Source organism: Antennarius striatus, chromosome 17 (assembly GCF_040054535.1).
Source record: "Antennarius striatus isolate MH-2024 chromosome 17, ASM4005453v1, whole genome shotgun sequence".
Lineage (NCBI taxonomy): Eukaryota > Metazoa > Chordata > Actinopteri > Lophiiformes > Antennariidae > Antennarius > Antennarius striatus.
The window spans coordinates 16,444,315-16,468,716 of NC_090792.1; the positions used below are offsets into that span (position 1 = coordinate 16,444,315).

Consider the following 24,402-nt stretch of genomic DNA (forward strand, 5'->3'; position numbering starts at 1 on the left):
AAATACTTGGTTGCTATATCGCGGAAATGTAGCCGCAAGAGGACACAAGCCAGTGTCTTATTGTGCCGGTCCCAAGCCCAGATAAAAACAGAGGGTTGCATCAGGAAGGGCATTCGGCGTAAAACTTTTGCCAAATCAAACATGCGAATCAAACCTTGCTATATCGCGTAATTTCATTTTTCGTGGGTGGTCCTGAAACGGATTATCCGTGTCTTTTGTTTTTACGGTTCACGTAGCTCATTGTCATTCAGAGATTTTCAGCGCTGTGGCCGCTTTTACCTCCCTAACTGAACCTCATAACACAAGTTATAAAGAAAAAAACCACAAACGTGCTCCGGGGTCGTTTACACCAGGGGTCTGGTTTATTAAAGTCTGGGATGGTTTGTGCTCCAAGTTGTGCTTTGAAAAGTTTTGATGTCAGATATCAGAATCGTTGATTTTGTCTGACAGGTCGAAAGCAAAACTTTGGATGAAATCCTTTTTATTATTACTCGATATGAATGTTATAGACATCATATATATGGTATACACTGTGTAGTATACACACTATAACATCTTTACAAAGTCCATCCCGTGTGGATTTTAAAGTCGATGCCAGGAATGCTGCTGGGGGGGGACGGAGAGGGCGAGCATACCGAGAGGAGGCTGTGAAATGAGATGAACCTCGTCAGGGGTCAGGGGTCACTTGTCAGGCGACCAAAAATCTTTCCCCTCCCAAGGCAACTGTTCAGAATTCACCAGCGTTTATCATGTCGTCTTTATTTGCAGGAGGTGACACGAGTCACCTGACATTCTGTCGCCGCCGCCACAGCCGAACAGAAGCTGCCAGTCACATGGTGATAAGAGACAGAGCAGAAACACACAGAAAGCTTTTAGTTTTCTTCTTCGTGAATTTAAAGGATCAGTTCACCAAAACATGAAAAAAATAAAAATATTGAGCGTAAGCTCCTGGTTTTGGCGGCCAAATTAGCGACCAGCTGGGGGAGAACAGAGGAATTTAGAGACAATTTTCTCATTTGATGGAGGTAAAAACAGAGCAAAAAGAGAGTGAAGCTGGCTTAAAATGGAAAGAAAATATCAGGAAAATATAAAGGCAATGGGACTCATTGATCAAAGTGATGGAAGAGTCACAGATTGAGTGGTGGAGTTTTATAAACGTTCACCGACCATCAGAACCTCCACCATCGACGCTGGATGGAGAGTGGGCGACCAGTCACGTATGTGTATAATGAAATCCAGGAAGTGATGGATAGATGTCGTGGATGGATGGGCCGGGGGTGAAGGAGAAATTGACCTGATGGGTTTTTTTTTTTAATACAATTCCTGGGGTAAATTACGACGCTGGCGTTGGAGGCGCTAGTCGCTCCATGAGAGCTTCCTGATCGCATCTGCAGCAGCGGAAAATGGTAAAAAAAAAAACCTCCCAAAAATTCGTAATTTGTGTGAACTGTCCCTTTAAGACCACCTTAAATGTCCTGATTTATTTCTTTTAGGTCTTTGGAATTAGTTTGGGCTGCAAACTAAATCAATAAGGAAGAATGAACAGATTTTTTTAGACTTTAGGTCCAACTTGAGTCTTCAGGTAACGGGATTCAATGACACAAAGCCACCTTTGGCCTTTGGGGATGAAATCTTTTAACAGATACATCCCCAAATCACAGCTGCGCTTTTCACAGCACATATTATAAATCCTCTGGCATCCCGCGTGGAGTGAAAATTCCCAGCATGCAGCAGGAACAATACTGATTATCACCTTCATCTCATGAGTCTCTCCGAAGACGGATTCCATCTGTTCGTGCATTAAAACCCCCTCCGTCTGTTTTCTGACAGTCCTTCTGCTGCGGCGGAGCGTGATTGGTCACCAACTTCTCTATAGATATCTGTTTTCAACGTCCGGACACATTTGAAAAATATAAAGTTATTTCCATCTCTTGCCAAGAACTTATGTGGATTTTTCTGAGGAGGAACGAGTCTGAATCTTTGTCAGGCCTTCACACTGAACGCTTAAAGAATAAATACATGAAGAGTCCCATTCCACCAACATCTAGTCTTACAAAGTGATTTCTAGCTTCCAAATTAAACACATTAAGTACATTTAAAGGCTAATAATTCATGTAGGTCCTCGTTTTTCACAGCTCTCTCCAATCTTCAGAGCGTCAAAATCTCAATTAAAAAATTGTCCGCTTCTGATTCTTTATTCAGAAATGAACTTTTCCTCTTCCTGCCACTGGAAACACAACAACAAACATTCAAAGAATTCCATTGTGATCTTGATTATAACATGTGCTTCTACTGCGTATAACATGTGCGGTAACAAAAACAACGCCCGAGTGAGCTAGAAATGCGGTATCAAATAAAATTTTAAAAAAGCGAAGCCGCATGTGGACAAACACACACATCCACCGTTAAATCTTGTGTAACACTTCATCACAGCTCATCTGAGAGAAACGTATTGACATTTAAGATTTTTTCTTTTACATCAAGGAATGTTCAGGGACAAAAAAAAAAGAATCCCTAATTTTTTTGTTTGTTTTAATTTTTTTTTCTTTCCAGCACTGCGTCCTCAGTGTCTCTTCGCTGTACACCTCCTGAACCCACGCCGTGTTTTCACCGCGGCGGCTCGGACGAATGAGAAAAGTCTTGTGTCGTGTGGAAACAGTTTTGTGTTTCGGCAGGCGTGAAGCAAGAAATGAGGTGTGCACTTCCTGTTTTCTGCCCCCACCCCCCACCCCTCCTTGTGGCGCAGTTTGCCCCGCCCTCTCCGACAGTCTTCCTCAGGGGGCGTGGCTTTTCATTGCATCTGCTCTGAATCATGATTCACAAAAAAGAGATAAAGTGTGGGGTTTTTTTGTGAGAGAGGGGGAGGGGGGAGTGGGGTAGGACGGTGTCCACCCTTCTCCCCACCCATTCCCACCCCAACCCCCCTCCCCATCCCCACCCCTCCCCCCCGCATTTGGAGATTTTGTCCGTGGAGGCCATGGGAGCGAAGCCTCTTATTGGTCAGAGGTCAGCATCAGCAGCAGCAACCAGCCGAGGCCCAGCAGCAGGGAGAGGCGGTCGGGTTGGGCGCCGCAGTCCGACAGGCCTGGAGAGGGGAGGGTGGAGTCTCCTTCGTCGCCCCACAATCTGTCGTTCTCGTTTACCTGAAGGATAGAAGTGTGAGTCATCAGCGAACAGGCTGATCCATTTCCAGCAGAATTACCAGGATGTCAAAATGTGGATCTGAAGTGTTGCCATGGCGTCTGACCCGCGCGGAGTGTGAGGCGTGTATCTGCAGCACAGGGCGACACGGCGTGCAAACAAACAAGATGATGATGATGATGATGATGATGATGATGATGGTGTATTTTTGCTGCTGCATTAATATTGACCACGTTTCAAGAAACTCATAAATATAAAATCAAACAATTAAAATGAGGCAAATTAAAAGGGAACCGAATATAAGAGTGGATTCCGGACGTTCTGACGCATATGTTGAAACTAAAAATTAAATTATCAGTTTTATGTACAACTCCCACTGCGGCCCCCGTCCACACCTCACCCGGTCTGATCGACACAGTCAGGTAAAGAAATGTCAGCGTTCAGTAATGTTTAATCAATTCCTGTTACTTCATGTCGAGGCCGTCGCAGTCAGAGGATGAAACAGGCCGTTAAAACAATGTGTTTGGATCCGGGTCCGCTGGGTGGGGGGGGGTGGGGCACAGAAGACCGGAGGCGAGAATGTGCAATTTGGGCTTTTTGGCCCTTTTCTTCCGAGTTCCCTCTGGAAATAAATTAGTGGCCTAGTTATACATTTTTGCTTGTGAAGTTTATTTTTATCTGTTGGCGCTTTGTCAATTTATCTGCAGCATTTTTTCCCATTAGGGGCCAAAACCCATTGAACAAATTTCCTCAGGCTGCAGACAATATTATTTATGTTTTTGCTCTCATTATTAAATTTGTGTGCTGTCTGAAGAACAGCAGCCGTCCACATCAGGGGCCGCGTTCAACACAGTTTAACAGTTGTTTCGCTTTACTCCTCCATTGTTTAAGCCACATTGATGATGTTTACAAGACCGGCTCATGAAGCCGTTATGAATATATCACTTCATTTCAACTAACGCACCCGGAGCATCCTGACACCTGTGTTTATCTCCCGGCTGCTGACAGATTTTTTTTTTTTTTTTTAAAAAGCTTCCAGGGTTTGATTATGAGCAATGCTTCACAATGACATGTTTATGTGCAAATTATTATTGATGACGCAGCACATTTTAAGTCTGCAATCCCGCCTTAAGAAGAGTTTATATCAAACTCTTTCATCCATGAATTACTCATCTATACTCCGGTAAAGTATAGCATGAAGTCATATAACATACACTTTAATTGTCTTGTCACTTTTATTCTCATTAAGTTGTTTGTTTTATGATTAACTTGGTGCGCTGGATCCTTTTAATAATGCACAGATCTAATGAACCCACTGGGATCAATGAAGTCCTATCCAATCTCAAAGCTTTATTTACTTACATGATAAACATTATATGTGAGGCCATATTGAGCAGCAGAGCAACCAGAACTCGTTAGTCAAAAGTCAATGCGCACGCACACGGATTTTTACCCTTTTTTATGAAAACCCTCGGGACATTTCTCTTTTTTCAAAGACTAAATTTGAGGCATCAGCTGTCAAAAAAAAAAGGAAAAGGAAAAATTCTATATTCTTGACAAGCCTCATATTGATCGATCTCTAATGAAGACGAAGGTGACATTTAGGAAACTTCTGAATCGTTTTTTTTTTTTTGTCCTTTGGATATCATGGATCGGGAACTGCATTGGATTTAAATGCAGATCCAGGTTTGTGTAGGACTGAGCCCTGGGAGGAGGAGGGGAGGGGGGGTTGGCAATTCCGATGCTGTCTAAATTATACAGATAATATAATCCCTACTGGATTAGACAGCTCGTCTCACCTGAGCAGGTATCTGTGCTCTCAGGGTGTTCTGCTCTGTTTCCATCAGGACGCCCAGGGTGGTGGTTGCCAAGTGTGGGCTCTGGATCTCTGTCACCAAATTGGGTATTCCTGGCTGGCTGGCGCTGGTTTTCACATCCGATCCATTCCCGAAGGCCAGGATAGCTTTTTCTGTAGCAGAGGAACAGCAGAAACATTTAATAGTTCAATAGAGCGACATTGTTCTCCACATCTGACGGCTAAACTTACTCTTTCTAATCAAATTTCACAGCAGACAGGACCTGTAGTGTCCTTCCTTTGATTGGTCACTTTATAATAACCAACCCGGAGACTATAATTATGATGAGGTCACAGCGGCATTCAAGGTGAGTCATCAAAGACTGAATGTACACCATTATGTCAGGAACATTTCAAACTGCACTCTGAATGCACTTCTTTTCAGCCGATGTACGTAAGAGGTGCTAAAGCAGGAGAGGAGTGATTTGTGTTCTGTTGTCTGTTATGCATCAGGAGCTGAAGACGAAATACCCGCCGTCCCTGAAAGTGAGTTCTCATCACACAGACAGCAGATTCCTGAATAATGGAGGCTCCCATTTTTTTCCCCTTTCATACATCTTAGTCGCTGCTCTGAGCCACCAGTGTGCAACACAATAAGAAACGACTGACACGTGATATGCATTTGATTAGAATAATACATATAGGATATTCCGAAGACAGAAAACCTGGCATTCTACAGACTAATCAGGAGCAGTGTAATATGTAAAAACCGTTACTGTGTGATTGGACGGTGGCCTGCTGGGTGGAAAACGCACCTCAGTCTAAAGAGCTTTGCTTTTAATCACAGAAAGTTCAGAGCCTGGAGCCACGAGTCAGAAAAATAACCAAGTTCATTTATGGTGAATTTGAATAAAAACAAAAAAAGGGAACTCTGGTCATGATAAAATAATGAACAATAATGAATAATAAACAGCCCAGAGATGCTTTCTGAATCTGTTCGCAGTCAGCAGGTTCTCTGACCAGCTTACCTAAACAGCTGCAGGGCAGCAAAACAACTTCCTGACCCGGTGGTCCTGCTGGTTTTCAGCACCGAGCCTGCATCCAAATGGATCGTCCCATCATTCATGTACATAGAGAATGAGATGTAAATGGAACAGTGTGTTTTTGTCCAAGGAACAGAACGATGTAGGCGTTGCACTGATCATTAATCACACTCAGATGCCACTATTAGCCCTTTTAATGCTAGTGTGAGAGAGAAGAGAGGTGAAAATGAGACAAAATTAACCGTTGGAGGGTTACGTTCAGTGTAAGTAAGATTAAATGCATTTTTAAAGGTTAATTACATGTAATGCATGTACAGTGCGCCCTCGTTCTTCGCGGTTAACGCGTTCCAGGAACCACACGCGATTAACAAATTCCGCGATAGAGTGACAAACTATTTATCTTATTATTTATTGTAATTTAAATGTTTATGACCCTCCTGATATTAAACCACCTTCTCTCTGTATTACCTTTTCCCCACACTCTTATCGACTGTTTAAAGCAGTTTTGTGTCTCACAGAAGTCTGAGACTCACGGAACCGAACGCACTTCCGGATGCTGTCAGCCAATAGAACGCGCGTACCATATCACGTGACTGCCTCCCATAAATCCGCGATGAGGTGAAGTCGTGAGCATCGATGCGCCAAATGCACACTGTGATTGTGACACGTAGGAACAGCAGTGCTTGAATGATCTGGATGTAAAAGCGAACGCACCACCAACAAAAGAGGAGTTAGCTCCTTGCATACAAGGAAGTTCTCATCTGAATTTGCTTGTTTGTTAGCAGGATTACTCAAAGACAATGGATTTGAATGAAACCCTATGGAAGAACATAAACGTAACCCGTTAACTGGTCACGAAGCAACTATCAAGACAAAAGCGATTTTGCCTTGCTGCACCTCATGACGGATCTACTTGAGAGGACAAAGGTCCTTCATTTCAACCATTTGGGCCATTTTCAAAGATAAACTAAAGCTGCGCAAACAATACTTGATTTCATGCACACATTTTCATTTTATGTAAGGTTATATTATATGAATTATGAAGTAAAATTTTTATATGTTTTGCTTTTGGGTTCATTCGCTCAGTGAAAACCAAGGACAGACTCTCAGACAGAGGAAGTATTATCTCTCTTGTTTTTCCAACATGAGCTCAGACAGCAGAGCCTCATTGCACACAATCTGGCAATATCTGCTAATTCTTTTAAAGATTCAAAAAAACAAAATCGATCATTTTAGCATGATTGCCAATTATTCACCATTAGACGCAGCTACGAGGGTTGCTAAACTGGGATAAATTTCAATACATTACATTAAAATACATGTATTTTTATCCTGCAAAATGCTGATCATGTGCTGTTCATACGACACAGTGAAATAACGTTTTATTCGGTACAAAAATGTGGAAGTTGACCGCCATAGCAACGCACGAGTGAGTCATAACAACTGGTATGCTGGTGATGTTAAATAGATTTTTGATTTGGCACCTGACAACCGCTGTGAACAATTACCTTCAACAAAAGCCTCAAAATTAAAGCTATGTCACCTCCTTCTGCTGCTTTGTGAAATCACGCCCCGTCTCTCTGCAACACATCTCTGGTGCTGATTTAAATTAAAGTTTGAGCGCCGTCGTGTTTTAGCTGAAAACCTTTAGTGCACGTCTGATGGATAGTGAGGAGGAAGAGGAGGAGGAGGAGGTAAGACTCCAAGATGATGAAATGCTACAGCAGAGCCGATTCACCTGTCTTACATCCTTACTGTTTACACGGCTGATGAAAAGAAAGTTTCCCCATTTCTTTTTTAAGACACGATTTGACCGACCAATAATTGTAATCCTCATTTTAAAATGAATCTCAGCAAATGTTTAAACAGGAAGTCCATTATTTTTCCACACAACCTCAACATTGCAAGCGCTTTGCCACTATTCTAGGTTTGTGATCTTTCTTTCCCTGTCAGTTTTGTAACAACCCACCTCCATATGGCCACTACCAATCCAATTTAACACTACCTATCCAAAATCCTAACATGACTTGCCCTAAGTGTTCTTGCAATTTTGAAGAAATTAAAAAAATAAAAAAAAATTAAAAAAAGTATACCCATGCCTTTATCCAGATTTACTGCAGAATTCAATCATTCCTTTTTCGGCCCACGCCTGACTCTGTCAAGTCATTTATGCATAATTTTAAAGGCAGTGAAAGATATAAATGGATTCGTTCCTTCATCCAAATCCAGTGCAATTAATCCATTTAAAATGAAATTTCAAATTCAAGTTCTTTTTCTGCCACATGCCAAATATTTCCACCACATCACATGAAAACCTTTTGAATACCTCTTGTTTAATCCTGCTAACAGTCAAACAAGCAAACAGACATCAGGGGAAACATAACCTTGTTAGCGGAGGCAATTGCGTGTAAAATTGAAGGGGTCACTTGTGATGAATCATCACGCCACTCAGAGGTTTCCCTCAGCGCTCTTTTGCTTTACGCAAGTCTTCATCTCTCGGGGTAGACTGAAGGAAGCTGTGTCAACTATTTTAAAAAAAAGTTTATCCCTTTAGCTGCTAAATGCAAAACGTGTTGTTCTTCTGATTGCTAGGAGTGCGTGGTGAAATCTTTTTTAGTTACTGCAAAAAAAAAGGAAAAAAAAAAGATAAATAAAAAGCACAGATCAAAAGACAAATCAGTTAGCTGAAGTTGTGTAGAACCTATGGAAACCACAAATCCTGGGACATTTCTATGGATATCCTGCGACATTGATGAAAAGAAAAGTGATTAATCCTTGATAATATCTATCAATAACAGGAATTTATTGATTGAGGTAGCTACGCCTAGCTTTCTGTTGCAACAGCAGGCAGACATAGCGACACAACGCAACATGCAGTGGTATGGAATCCACACACGCTACATGTGTTGTATTTCCTGCCACACATGTGCGGAAAATTCAACACTGACTGCCAAGTCCTCACAGTGTTTGTTCTTCCAGGATGTTATAGCATGTGGATTTACACAAACCGCACGCTGCTCGTCGTCGAGTTTTTGGAACGGTTTCATGTTTGCAACGATCACCAGAGGAGTGTCCTCTTCAGAGATAGCACCCCCGTGTTCACAAGTGCTAAAAGACCAGGTGTTCATATCTGGATTTTATACAGTTAAATAAACAGATGTTTGCGGTGCTTCGTGTTTGAATCCTGGTACCTCCTGGATGGAACAGATAATGGTTATAATAGTAATATAACCTAGTAATATGGTCCTTTTAGTCTATGAAATGTAAGACAATAAGAGAAGCGACTCTGGACTTACAGCAGTAAATATTTATTAATTAAAAATTTGACTTTAATGGTGGGATTTAACGATCACGATCAACATATAAACGGCTACTTCCTGTAATTTGGCTGTGATTGGAAAGAACACGATAGCATGTACTGTGAATTATTAACATTTTGTTGGATTCATATAGATTTATGGACCCCTAAGGACATCTCTACTGATTTCACCACCGCCAGAATGACTTATAATCTCACAATGAATTAATATTCCATGAGCGTACATTTTCATTCAGCTAATGGAGCGCACGTCAGCAATTATGCTTGCATGAAAGTCACTTCAATTAAAATATGCTCAAATGAAGACATGAATGAGAGATCCATCAATTCATATCCCCGGTTTATACTGTAAGACGGATGTCAGCATGTAGAAATGAAACTCGCACCATTCTTCCATCTGTTACTGGCAAAAAAAAAAAAAAAAAAAAGCCTCTGATTTCAGAGGCAACTCACCGGTTATTAGTGATGAGATTTCAAAGCTTTCTGTGGAGTATTGGGGTGTGACACACATTCATTGATTTCTCACAGGATCATAACAAATTGATCCATCCTCCTGAGGTAGGGTACCTTCGTAAACACGGTTCTTCAGCAATCAATGCTGAGCCTTGACTCGACACCCTCCGCTGGTGCAACACGGGGGCATCGACTACCAGAAAGAGATGGAGGCGGTGGGTGGTTAACCTAACCGGTCATCACCGGCTCTTCTAGCCAATTAGAGAATTTGCAAGGTGCAGCAATTGAGTCAACAGCGTGGACCAAACGAAGTGATCCCTGCTGATGGTGTGTGTAGACATCAGCATCCTCGCAGGAAAGAGTCCGGAGGAGATAATAGTGTCGTGCACCATTAGTGTTGGTGGGACAGGTGGGAAAGTGCGCAGTTAGCGCCCGGCAGTGCGTGGAGATCACCTGGCATGCTGACGGATGAGAGAAGCCAAGAGTGCAACTCCAGCTGCTCTCCGCCACACTCGTACCGCCGTCGTCACGCGCAGAACAAAGTGCCAATTGATATTTTCGGCAGAGAACTGTTGTGACAGTTCCTTTTGTAAATGTTTGGACACGGCTCTTTAAGCACCGCCATCTCGCATCCGTTTGACTTTTAAGGTTCTTCTGTGAGACATTTTCGTTGGTTCCCTGCAGCTGCACTGCTGGGCACATCCTCCGCACATAACCTCCAGCACCCCTACTGTTCTTACATATCTCTGGTTACCCTTGGTTTCTTTCTCCAACACTACCAATTTAACTTACAGACAAATTAAAATAATGGCAGAAATAAATGGGCTTCACCTCCATCTGTCCTCTCTTTTTTTTTTTCCCTGACACACTCAGCTTTCAGAGAGCAAAAAAAAAAAAAAGAGTCCAACGCCGCTGTGCTGCATAGTGATGTGGTTATTATAGCGTTGATGAGGAGGTAAGGTAGCGAGACAGCTGTTTTTAAAAAACTGAACCCGCTCACTCCAGAGAGGGTTTTTTCAGCAGTTTTCCCCCGATCCCCTATCTATCTCAAACGATTGTGTTCCATTCTCTCTGTCCACCTCATTAGTTCGGAGGCAGGAAACCAAATTATGTTCAATTACAAAGTCCTCAAAAGGCCATCGGAAGTCCTTTCTCAGCAAGTTGGTCTGGCACAGCTGAGCAGCACAGCCTCATACACAAAATAATTCTGTATTCAGTAGCAGAAAGATGCAAACTCCAAAAAAACGACCAGGAGAATTGATTTAATTGGCGATCACACTATCCGCTTACGGAACAGAGCCATCACTGAAGGCGACTCTTCTGCCCGTAGTCAAAATGAATAACATTTCATTGTATGATCACCTGAGGAACAAAGGGGAAAGTAAAACATTCAGGTGCCCTCCCAGGATGGATTAATTTTTCCAATTATTACCTCAAAATTCTCTTGGCCAAAAAAACATGAAGCCCACTTCCTCCCCCCCTAAATAGAGCTGTAGCCTTCCTCTGCAATGCAAAAGAGACTGAAGTATAACTGGGATGAGAGCACGACGTGCATCACTGGTCCGTGAATCACCTTTCCCATTATGAACTTGTTCATCCTTATTATAATGTACCACGTTCGCTATCTGGCTTCACCGATTTGCTCTGACAGAAGACGATAAGCATTGCATTGCTTGTTTTTTTTTTTTTTTTATGCTCAGAAGGAGGGAAATGAGGCCAGTCAGTCTGAGGTTTGTTTTTCTGGGTCTCTAAGGAGCTTACAGTAAACAGCACACAGTAGCTGTCCCGGCAAGTGTGAGTCCGGGCTACAGGATGCACATGAGGAGTTTTACGGAAAAACAAGACATCCATCAAGCGGTTGCAAAACATATCAGACTACGGTGGGAGGTTAACTCCCGACAGGATAATGTATATTCTATTGCTACCTGGGGGTTGGCTAATTAGAGGAAAGTAGCATTATGACATGCGTCATTATCTCATTGAGCAACGCATTACGAGGTAGCGAATGTTCTTTAAAAATGCCCAGTGGACGTTGTGTCTTGGTTTTAGGTTTTCCTACGCTTTGTCTTCATGTGCTGTTTGTGGGAATATGTGAAGTACACATCGGAAGTACATTAGTAAAATGAAGTGAAATGAACTAAATTGTCCTGTGTAAGACAGTAAACTGAGCTCGTAAGTCAAACAACTTGTAAGTTGTTAAAATAATTGCTTGAATCCATTTCAGCCTTGCAAAAAAGTCTCAAATGGTTTAAATTATGAAAAAAAACTTCTTTTTATCAACCAATAGACATGAATACTTTGCCTATGCATAATTCATTTTATATAAGTTATGTAAACAACGATCAAGCATGAAAAAACAACAAATATTACGAGAACACATGAGCTACATCTGCACTCTGTAAAGCAGCATTGTATCCGGTCCCAGCTGATGTAAGATGAGTAACTCTCATCTCAGGGTATTACAGTCGATGGAAATAGAGAGATAACTGCAACACAACTGCAAATATTGAGAAAGAGCCTTACAGAATCAGCTGAATCTGTTTTTAGACAGAGTTTTTCTACAATGTAAAATGTAGAATTTTGATCATCAGAGTTTTGTTTTGTCATTTAAGACACAAGAACTTCACAGAAAACGTTAAAGTTCAAGCCAATTATTTCCATCATTAAAAAAATCCTAGAATATACAAATATGCAAATATTTTCCTTTTCATAAATTAACTGCTGGACAGGAGATGTCGTTTAAATTTAAATTCTCAGTGTATGTGCACCGGATGCTTCAAATTTACACATTACACTGACTCTGAAATCAGAGTATTAGCAAACAGTAAATGTATTTAAACCCCATGAGAACGTCATCTGACTCCTAAAGGACAGATATTATAATTCCTGTGGCTGCCAGGAGGCCTGGCAAGATCATCATCCTATCAGCATTTAGAACTGAATAATCTCAATCTGAATCATCCTCAGTTCTGATCAACTCCACGCCATGTGTTCTTAGTCAGAGATAGCAGTGACTTTACCACAAAAACACAACTGAGGGCTAAATAAAGGGTGAAAATGAAGGGACGGTCGTTGTGCTGCTTGTGGTGAAGCTGCAGCTGCAAGTTGAAACAAGTTTGCAGGTGGAGCAGTGGATATGCACAATTTACTACGTATCTATCAATCTATCTATCTGAAACCTCTGACTCACTCATTAAACCTGCTGACGTGCGATGAGCAGCAATCCTTTTGTTTAACACACGTCATACAAACGGTTTACTGTAGAAGTAGATGATATATCCAGTGAATAATGTTGTGTATTATTTTCTCATTTGTACTAGTTGCTGCACCAGATCGTTGGTTTTACCTTTGTCGTTGAGTCTGAGAACTTTGCTGAGTGATTATTGGACCTGGTAAATGACAGCTTTAGTTTCACAAATCAGAGCTCAGGTTCTGATGAGGCATACTTTCAATCAGAAACTTTATTGTGTTTTTGTGCCTGTTTTTTTTTTTTTTTTGCAGCATGGAGTATAAAGAAATGTGGGTGTGAATAATGTAATTTGCTGGCAGCTAAGTGTTTTGGTGTGAATTTCACACTACGTGTGGGCCGGTGTGGAACAAAATAACGCTGGAGTAAAGGTAGTGGAGCAACAGAGAAGATGGAGGTGGATCTGAAATCAAACAGTTTTCAATCGACTGTTCTGAGAAAGGGTCAACAGATATATTTCTGTCACCTGTAGTGAATGAAAAATATGACCTTTTCAATTAGATTTTTGATTTGATTTCAAATTTGGTTCCTAGATTGGCTCTATATCTGTCACAGAGTCATGTGACTTGAATGACAACACGGGTAACCAGCTAACAATGGAAGCACAATAAAACAAAACAGATATTATTCACTGGTTTCCATTGTAAACCTGCAAGCATCTGTTCTAGCTTGAATTCCCTGAACTGATTCAAAAATTTGACTTTTTTTGGTAGTGATATAAAAGATGTGAACCTAGACACAGATACTGAGTCTATGTGGGTTCAAAACATGATATCCAAAGCAACATTCAGGCATTCCTGCATATTTGTTGCTTGAAGAAGAATTTTGCAACTGAAGTTCATAAAAATTGATTTACAAGTTGGGAACATGATGAAATTCTTTGTTGTAAAAACAACAACTAAAAATCAGGTATCTAAAGATAAATCAGGGTAATAATGTTAGCATGATGGTTGGTTTTTATCCTTTGTTATAATTGCAGAGAAAGGAAAAGACTCAGCCTCGCCCGAATTTAAAATAATCGTGTATGTATTTATTAACCAAACTAATTGTTTGACAGTTTGATGAACCCACACCTGATGCGGGGTTTTCTTTTTTTGTTTTTTTAAAAACACTGACATTTTGTTTTGTCACCCTGTGGCAGCAGCTGTGGTTGTGTTTTGTGCTGCCACTGGTGTAATTGGTTTGTCACTGGTCCTGTTAGTCATACTGACAGCCATGTGGAAACTTGTCTTCTTTTGTTGTTGGGGAAAAAAATAATAACCCAAAATTAACTACAGTGTCTGCTGTGTCACCAAACAGCTCTGCTTTGTGTTACTTCATCACTGGTGTCATTCTGGTGTCACTGGTGTCATCGCTCATTCGGACGGATGATCTCGTGTCATTTTAGATTTCTGTTGTCGGGGTGAATAAAAGGTAAAAGAGTGGAGAATGGGTGGATGATGTTTATGTACCAGGAGCTGCTTTTTGTCTCCCCAGAATGTCTGATGTCTGTTTTATCATTTACTCAGTTGTTATTATAAGAATTTATGGTTACTACATATTTTAACTTTGTTGTTATTATACCATCATTGCTGTTACTGTCTGCAAAGATAAATGTATTTGGACTAAAATAAAGATTCTCCTCGCATCTCCACCTGTTCCTTCCGGGTTCTCTGCCTTCCTACCGCCAGTAACATGGAATATAGATGCATCTAGGACAAAAAAGTCAAAAAAGGCTGTGAATCTTAGCAGGATTACGCAAAAACCACTAAATGGAATTTGGTGGAAGGATGGTGGCCCAAGAAAAAAGAACCCGTTGTGTTTTGGTGAATGTCAGGATGAAGGAGCAGATGTTTTTGATTGAAACTACTAATGCACTACAAGTATGCTCATAACCACACCTGACTGCACAATCAAACACAATGAATTCATGATCAGCTTCATTGTGTAAATGAAAAACAATTAGCAGCATTCACTCAAACACCTTGTTGTGAGGTGGCGTAGAAGCAGGGCGCCGTAATCAGCATGGAATGAATCATTTAGGCAAAAACAATCACCGGTACTAGAATCATCAGAATTATTTTCACTATACTTGTGCCGAGCAAACATTCATTGTGAGAACACGCGGCGTTAGGCGTCAGCGGCTGATCTAATGGGCTGAGCTATGGAACTGTAGCTCAGGTGTCCATTAAACAACTGTCCTTGTTTGGCTTCGTAATAAAAGCTGTCACAGGAGTGAATAATGAACGATAGGATGTCTGCTGTCGCGTCGTCTTGTTAACGTTAGCTAACTTCAGACCGAACTCGGTGCGTGAGATGACTTTCATCCATCAAGACAGCTTAAGTGGCAATACGACAATGTTGACATTTGCATTTCTTCCTGTTTGCTATCTTACATGATGTATGTTTAAGTGATGATTGCATCTTGACGTTTAAAAAACCAAAAACAACCCTCATAGACAACCCTCTTGTAGAAAAAGATTTTTTTTTCTGGTGTATGCCAGCAGCGATTTACCTACAGTACACTCCTTTGACTGTTTCACTTTATGTTTTGTTCTTATCTGCTTAAGTGATGTTTCTAAACCTTCTCTTCTCCGCCAGCCCTGCTCTGCAAAAGAACATCGCTTTCTTTAGGTATATTTTAATGCATTCTTTTATTCTGGCCTAAAATACTAAGCTTTAAGAAAATGGGGTATTAAAAAAAATAAATCTAAAACAATTTCTAAGATTTGTTCTTTTGTCCATTCTGCACACAAACTAAACCACAAAATAGTCCCAGAGATTGCTGCAAAATAGGGGAAACGTAAACACGTGAACCTGCCTTACCCTTTTTTACAGGACATTTACAGTTTGAAAGTGTCATCGATCACTTGGTTCACTAGAAAAAAACCAAACACAAAAACAACCCGTCTTGGTCTTTGTCAGGATTGTTACTGTCATTGTGTTGCAAGAGGTCTATCCGTGCAGCTGCTACTCACTCAGGCAGACATTGTCGTGGAAGAAAGCCAGGAAGTCGTTGCATTGTTCCCTGTGGTTGCCACTCGCTGCGCAGGAGCACCAGGGTCCCACGTTGGATGTGGAGTTGTCAAGGTAGTTGGGAGTAATTGTACTTCCTGTGGAGGGGAGGAGACAGGAAAAGAAAAAAAATCACAATTCTGTACATTTGCAGTGATTGAATCTTAACGTAAACAACAGAAACTCTTTTTTCTTTTGCTGTCTTTTGCAATTTACTATCCTCTACCTCCCATCCTGCATCATTTTTTGTAAATAACTCAGGCAAAAAAAAATAAAAAAAAATTCATGTCTGGATAAAGTGAACGTTGAAGCAGAATTCTGGCTGATTAAATCTTGTTGCAGCTTGATTATGATAATCAAATAAAGGCATTTATGTGGCAATTTTTATCATCACAACATTGCCTAATCAGGTTAAGACTGAGTTATAAGCATGCGTGGAAATGTATTCATTGAAGCAGAAACTGACAGGAATATAAATAGATGAAAGTGCCAGCGCCCTTGTGATCAAATGTGATATTGCTGCTGCAGACTGTGGCACGCTGAAGTCGATAAAGTTGTGTGGATATTAAAGGACTGGAAAACTGGCATAATTTGATTAAATACACTGATTTTTATACTGGGAATTACTTCAAAATGTGATTTCTTTTGTGGAAGTACATGTAACACGCATGCTTAAAAAGAGGCACAGGGTCGTCTGCTTGGAAAGCACCCTTGTCTTGATTTCTATTCTTATTGTTATCAAATCCGTTGCTGATCGGCTTTTCTAGATTTTATAACAACTACATCAACCAGAGCGGGGAGTTCGGTTGAGCGACACAGTCCACCATCACAGTAGTATCTCGAGTGTATTCCTTTTTATTCGGTTCTGCCTTTGAAAAAAGGAAATGATTAGGGGGAGTCATTCTCTAGGAAGGGCAACAGCCTCACAACTTGATTTCTTTAAAAGGAGGAGGGAAATAGAATTGCTTCACTTTGAAGCAGTGTGGCAAAAAGTTTTGATTTTTTTTCTCCATCGATTTTCTGGTGCCGGCCTTCCGAACAACAACAACAACAACAACACCAAAAACAACACCTCAGCATCTCACTTCCACTTCAGCTGTCTAGAACAGCCAATCACAGCCGTGGCGTTCCGTCTCTTCCAGTCCCTGGTAAATTAAACTGCCTACTTTTGTCGCTCTTTGTAGCTTCATTGTGATGTAGTTATCACACAATGACATGTTAAGTCTGAGATTTTTCACAGCCTATGTGATAACTTTTTATCAAAAGTACAATAAGCAAAGCCCTGCCGTCTTCACCTGCTCCTACTCATCGCCACAGCGGAGGATGATTGTCTTAAAGAGCGGTCAATAGTTGTAATTGCACTACTTATAATGCCAACGGCTTGGCAGGGTCTGCCGCGGCGACATTAATCATCGCTCCATCGATCTTTGAAACGCGCTTCTCATCACAATTCTTGATTCATTCTTTTGAATCCTGCTCGGTGCACCTGACCGCCCCCCCCCCCCACCTTCTAAAGCCTCTTTTTTTTTTTGTTTCTGTTCCATCACAGGAGGTGGGTGAACTGGAACTGGAAAAAAAAGAGAGATTTAGTTCTTACCCATCAGCCCGGTGTAAGCAAGCAGACATGCTCCGTAGTTATCCTGCTTGCAGCCGCTGGCGCTCGGCTCGGATGGTTGGCAATCGTACTGGAACTGTGCCCAGCGAGACCTGTGGGAGCAATAACATGCCATCCATCATTTATTTGCGCTTGGCTGCTGCTCTCATCATGCCACCGAGGGGGGTGGCTAGCTCCCGCTTTTTCTGTCATTGTCAGATTGTGGACCTGAAAACACACAATGCTAATCTACCTGTAGTCCCCACATCAGCTCTCTCCACCCGCAAGAGCTTCTACTCTGCAGCAATTTCACTTCAAATTCACTCACCTCCCGGTGACATTTATCCCTCTTTGTCTTGCCCCCTCCTCCCCCCCTTTTTTTTTTCCCACTGAATTGCCCTATATCAGGCTGTGAAGAGTCAATGAGGGGCAGAATGTCAGGCCTGGGCTCTGCTCTCTAAATACCATGGCCATACCTGGATAGGAGATTAGAAAAATATGGATCTTCCATATAAATACTTCCTCCCACAGCCGCTCCTGCCTTCCGTCCTTCACCTTTTCCTGCCAGGGCTCAGACATCCAACCTCATCATCGTCATCATCATCACCGTTATAAGGCTATCGCAGCCCATCATATCCCATCATCGGCCCCCGTCCGCTGGCATTTGCAACAGGATCCCCTTAGGGCACCACAACTCCCCGCTCTTCCCTCGTTTGTCATGTCATTATAATGATGTGTGTAAAACTCATAGGCTGTGCAGGAAGTGAAGGCATCCTCTGCAGGACGCCCCTTAACGCCGCCTGACTCCAGCAGGACTGCCGTCCTACCCAGAGGCCTTGGGGTACCACCCCATCCATCGGGGGTAACGCTTGATCGATAGCGTGACAGATGTAACCCCTTGTGTTTCTGACAGACACACACACACACACACACACACACACACACACTGGTTTAAGACAGAGTAAGTGTGTCCGATCAGATTACTGGTCTTGCACAGGGTCAGTTTGATGTCTCGACAATGACAACACGACAACGACCGCCCCAATAACGCATATTTCACATGGATGCTTCTTCTGCGTCCCCTCAGAAAATTGAATTTTTCATTGGCTGATTATATGCAGTTAATAAGTATAACAATTGAATTAATTCAACACAGCTGACTAATTAAACTGAAATGAAGATATCATGCCAGCCAGGGCCACATTCCAAGATACACAATTCATTGTTGAGAGGGATCGTAAGTGTCCAAAACCACGCTTGAACAAAAACCTGAACACAACAGAGAAGATAGTGCAGCATGAAAATTTAATGACCTCAGAATACATGCCGATTTGTAGTATTTGGGTTAAACTTGGTGCAAATAGATAAATAAATATTACAAAACGGTAAAACATGTGTCACCTTCAAGGATTTGCAAAACGTAGAACTAGCTATCTAAGCGCCAATATGTCTGCACCAAATCAGCTCTCTCACCAAATGTCCATTGATGAGCTGGTTCGCTAACGGCATGCTGGGATACTGACTCCCGGATCAGACTGTCATCAACAATTTGCGTGAAGTCGTTTGTTCTCCGAGTCCTCAGTCGAGATGAAGTTATTTTGTGTTGCCGCTACCTAATTGTGACTAATGAGCGCTGCTGAGTTTTGTACCCAAATGCATCACTTTGCTGTATTTTAATTCCCACCATGTGTCACGAGTTATTTTAATAAATAACTACAGGTCTAAGTTGTGATTTAGAACTGTGACACTGCTTTCACTGAGCCGGCGTTAATATCAACTTCTGTAAAAACAGGTAGTGAATCAACAGACCGCCAGAGACAGAGAGAGAGAGATGATTTTCTGTTTCAAATAGACAGCCCTGTTGGACTGCAGGGAACAAGTACGGAGAATTTTTGCCCAAATCTACGGCTCAACGGAGGTTTTTTAGGCTCTTTGTGCTCATTGTTTGGGATTTACAGCAGTTGACTGTTATCCATGACTGCTTTTGTTTGTTTGTCAGACGGCGGATGAAGCGTTCATTGTTTTAGTCATTGTGAGCGGTTCTACGTTTCACACACGTCTTCACGACACGACACAACAGATGTTCCGAATCAATTTTTTACAGGCTGTCATGGATCACCTGAATATATTAAGTCTGGGCAACAAGTCAATGAATTAAAAAAAAATTAAAAATGACACTGATAACTTTCTGGAAATTCGATTGATGTGTTTTACTGAACATTTTTTTCCAAACGATTTAAAAACTTTTCAGTCGTACTTTAAGATGCTCTTGTGGTTAAGATGGTCAAAAGCCGTGGGGATTTTGGAAGCTTGTTGCGAGGTCATCGAGCTCCTGCAACTACCTCAAAAAATGTGCGTGCTAAAGTTTTTAGCTTGGAGGCTAAAGTGAAGGTTTCAATTTAACAAAGAAAGTAAATTACATCTTTTTCAAATTTCAAATTGGACTCTGGAGACTCAGGATTACACAGAATGAGCTGCATGATGTCATTTAAAAAAAATAAAAATATATATTTGCATTTTCCTCCATTTTCTGTGAAGCTCTACAAATGTTTTTGCGCACCCTGACCCAAAATTTCCACCAGCAAATTTGGGTGAACTGTTTTTGTCTTTTTTTTAAAGGTCATGGTCACAGGAAACACGGTACATACACAAACACCTCTACAAACCTTCAACAGCAGCTCCAGTTGCTGCACATTTTCGGTTGAATGAATCAACTCAGGAAATTACACCAAAATTGTTCCTGGCAGCAGGGAGCATGTTAAACACAGATTTTCTTCTTTTCTTTTTTTTTTTAAACATTTCTACCTGCACACGTAGTCTGCTTTACAGATCCGCAGCTGGGCCAGGCAGTTGGGCTTCTCCTTGTCCTCGTAGGAACATGTCGGCACGATGGTTTGCCGGCGGCGTTCGGCGCAGGCCGTGTCGGTGCAGGGGCAGAACAGCAGTTCATGGGTGTAGTCGGGGGGAACGCGATCGAAGAACTTCCTCAGCGCCTTGTTGCATTTTGGTCGGTTACACGGCCCCGAGCGGGCGGACGGCTGGATGCAGGCCGAGACGTATTCCGTGCGAAGCTTCTGACACGTCTCGTCTATGTTGCACGCCTTGGCGGCGTCCAGGCAGCGGTTCACCGTCGTCACTTCGGACTCTGCGAAGGAGAATCAGACGCAAATGAGAGTCAGAAAGCGTTCGGGGCCCTTCTGTGGTGGCTCGAGAAAATCAAATCCCAGGCAATGTTTACCAATGATTTCTAGGCCCAATTAGAGTCGGTATTGACTCGCCGCTCTCATCTCCAGACTGAAGTGTGGTGCTGCATTTACAGTTGCAAAGAGGTGTGTGTGTGTGTGTGTATAGAAATACAAACTAAACCAAAATGATGATTATGTGTATAACAGGCCCTTGCGTAATGAATAGAACATGAATTATGCTTAAATGTTGCATGAGCCTGGGCACTGGGTGTGTTTCAGTCGAGGCCTAATGGGTGAATATTTCATTCTGCCGGGTTAATGCAGAGTGGCAGCTCTGAAAAAAAGCGTCTTCTTTGTGACCGCACAACAAAGCCTGTAATTAATGCTCCCTTCCCCTCCGTCTATCTATCTATCCATCGCTCTCTCTCTCCCCCATATCTCTGCCCATCCCTCACTCACCTGACTCCCTCACTTCCCTCGCCGCCTCCCTCCCCTTCCTCGTTGCGAGCCGCCATCACCACCCATTCCATCTGTCTCCTCCTCCCATCCCTCCTTTCAGCTCGCTCTCCACTCTCCTCCATCAACTTTGTCCATCCCCTGCCTCCCTCGGTGCCCCTGCTCCTGCTGACTCCTGCAGTAATGAGCCACCTCTTTCTAAAGCGGTGGAAACCACCACCCCCCCCCGCCCCCGCCTCACCCACCACCACATCACCATCTTCTTTTGGCTGCATTATTTCCTAATCCATCATCATGTGTGTTTTTTTTCCCCCGAGCGACCAACCACTCAATACGGCCATGATGACGCTCAGCTCCTCTGGCAGATAGCGCTGCTCATTAGTTTGTAAACTGCCTGTAGTTGTGTCTCCTGGTGAGTTTGCCTCTCACCAAGCTGTCATATAAAATATGAATGGCCTTGGAGAGCAAGCTAACAACCCATCACAAAGCATAGGTTATTCCCAATTTAACTGCTAAGCATACGAGGGGGAGGCAGTAAGAGGTTGGAGGGACACGATAGAACTGCAGGGTGGGATGACAAATTGCATCCAATGGCTCCATGCATGGGAAATGCAGTCTACATATATATTTTTATGCTCTGTGTTATTTATTATATCTGCTGAGCATGCATGCTTTTATCCATAAACATCAGGCGTCACACTCGTGTTTTACTGTACATACATTTACTACTCAAAGCTTCCCAGTATAACCACAGCTCCTCTCTGGAGTCGCTGGAGGCGGAATGACCCGGCGCTCCGGCAGGCTTAAAAGTCGCCCGCTTGGTTTTGGAATATTCATCGCCACATATCTAAAAATTTAAAACTTGCACTGGAGTCTGGGAGTATTGGGTCAGTTGCAGTTTTGCTTATTCATTTCCTGTGTAGACGAAAATCATATCATTAAGTGAAAGTAAATTTGGATATTTGTGATTATTTTTTGCAAATACCAATGAAGATTCATTGAGGAACACTGTTCTCTACAGTTTTTCCAGTCCATACTAACTGTGGGTTTCTAAGGGTGCTTTCATTCTTACCTCATTTAGTCCAGACTTTTGAACTTTTCATTTTTGATCTGGATGAAATTTAAAGGTGTCAAACCTCCCCCAACAATTCTGTCCGCCTTTCCTCTGACACATAGAGGTGATTTGAGCCCGGATTAAATTGAAACGTGGTTCAGTTTGTTCACAGTGTGAAAGGAGCTCTTGGAAAGAATCAGAATTTTGCATCAAAGGAAGTTTAATTTAAAAAATAAGCAGTGGTTAACACTTAATTGGGATATGGTCAAATGAAGAAATCAAACATCAATTGGAAAAAAACCCCCCAAAAACCTAAATCTTGGAATCTTCTAACTTGTTTTCTGCAACAACGAGGGAGAATATGGGAGAAATGGCATCTGAATTTAGAAAAACTGTCTTGTCATGTATGTAAGTGATGTAACGTGTGTAAAGTCCATGAAACAAAGAACTAATGTTAACCGAACCAGGTGTATGCAAGGTACACAAAACTGGACGTCAACTTGGAGCCACAGCAGTTACCATCTCTTTCTCACCAGCACTGAAATTGCAAAACCCACATATCCTCTCTTTTAAACAGATGTTACGCTCAGTTTTAGTGAATTTAGGCGGTCTTTCAGTGTTGGTGCGCAGCTCCAAAGCCAAACAGCTACTGGTTGAACTGGAAACTTTGACTTCTTGAGTTCTACACTGAGAACTATTCCTCCTTACAAATATTTAGAATTTCATCAGCAAAGACATGGCTGGTTTTCTAGATTTCTCTACGGACTACCTTGGCTATTCAACTTCTTCCACGGTGAAGTAACCTCCAGCTTGTGAATCTATGCTTTCATAGTAGATGTTGAAATCTATTGCACTGTCTGGAGTTGAAGGCAGCAGTCATTCTTCAAAAGTTCCAAAGTTCAAACTCATCACTGCTCCTTTTCAAGCTCACATAAAGGCAAAAAGTAATACTATGAGAAAGGCATCCTTTTGTAATACACAACAATGAACATACATTGAACTGACATGGAATACAATGCAAGGCCAGAGCTACTACAAAAGTCATTGTATCATTGTATCAAAAGGGCTTGTTTCGTTATTAAATCAGATACAGTAGCTAACCTGTTGCACAAATTGGAAAAGTGTTTGTTTTACAATTAAGGTGCATGAAACAGAAAAGGGATAAACAATTTTTTGCTGCTTCTCGAGGCCAAGGATACAGCAAAAAGCTGCTTTTTTTTAGTGAACTGATTAATGCGTAAAGGGTGAACCATTTTGTTGTTTGAATACTTCTCAAACTACGATGAGCTGTAGCTCCGGCTTCTGTCTTTGAAAAGGGTCATTACTCTGAGGGAAAGATGCTATAAGGGTGGAAAAACATCCATTAATCACATCTTTGTTGTTTTGGCAGTCGACTTGTTGAGATGCATGGCATGAATGTCAACTTTGACCTCGCGCGGAGTTGCTGGAGTGAAATTTACGAGGAGGCTGTACAGTGCGGGCCTTAAATCAAAACAAGCCTGAAATGAGCGCTGTAATTTTAATAAGAGCTCGTGCATGAGGTCACAGATACATTTGATCGAGCACCTTAAAACACATGTGCATTTTGGACTTAAATACTCAGACTATCTCCCACAAACAGATGAGGGACATTTATTATGTTCGTCCTGCAATTTTGCTTAATAATGCAAAGCAAGCTAATAGAAAAGCCAAATCTGATTTTTTTTTGGGGGGGGGGGGGGGGGGGGTTTGTGTGAAGCTGCTGCAGCTGCTGAATTATAGATATTTGGAACAAGTTAGAATATGAAGCACATGTGAGAAAAAGTGGGAACAGCAGCATATTCTACTAACAATTTCACAGCTGCAACTTTATGACTGAAACTACAGTAAATTTGATAGATTTGGTCAAATTTAAAATTTAGACAATGCTAAAACGTAATGAATGGGTGTCATATCGAATGAATGAATGAATGAATGAATGAATGAATGAATTTGAAAAACATGAGTTTTGTTTAAGATGTAGTTTCACACCACTTCTGTTCATTTCCTCAGCTGCTTTGTAAATCAGGTGGCGTCCCCTCTTTGAGCTGTCACTATCCACTTCTTTGAAGGTTTTTTGTGTGTGTGTGTGTGTGTGTGTGT

General features: G+C 41.8%; 1 protein-coding gene across 1 annotated transcript in view; it reads right to left on the minus strand.

Moving 5' to 3' along the window:
• Positions 1–2,962: 2,962 nt before the first annotated feature.
• Positions 2,963–24,402, minus strand: part of gfra4a (GDNF family receptor alpha 4a) — a 98,778-nt gene continuing 77,338 nt past the window's right edge. The window contains exons 4-8 of the mRNA XM_068339264.1: positions 20,392–20,731; positions 17,590–17,699; positions 15,956–16,090; positions 4,941–5,110; positions 2,963–3,143 (exon numbers count right to left, since the gene is read on the minus strand). Of these exons, the coding sequence (XP_068195365.1) occupies positions 2,994–3,143; positions 4,941–5,110; positions 15,956–16,090; positions 17,590–17,699; positions 20,392–20,731 (905 nt within the window). The 3' untranslated portion in view covers positions 2,963–2,993. The remainder of the gene's footprint in view (positions 3,144–4,940; positions 5,111–15,955; positions 16,091–17,589; positions 17,700–20,391; positions 20,732–24,402) is intronic.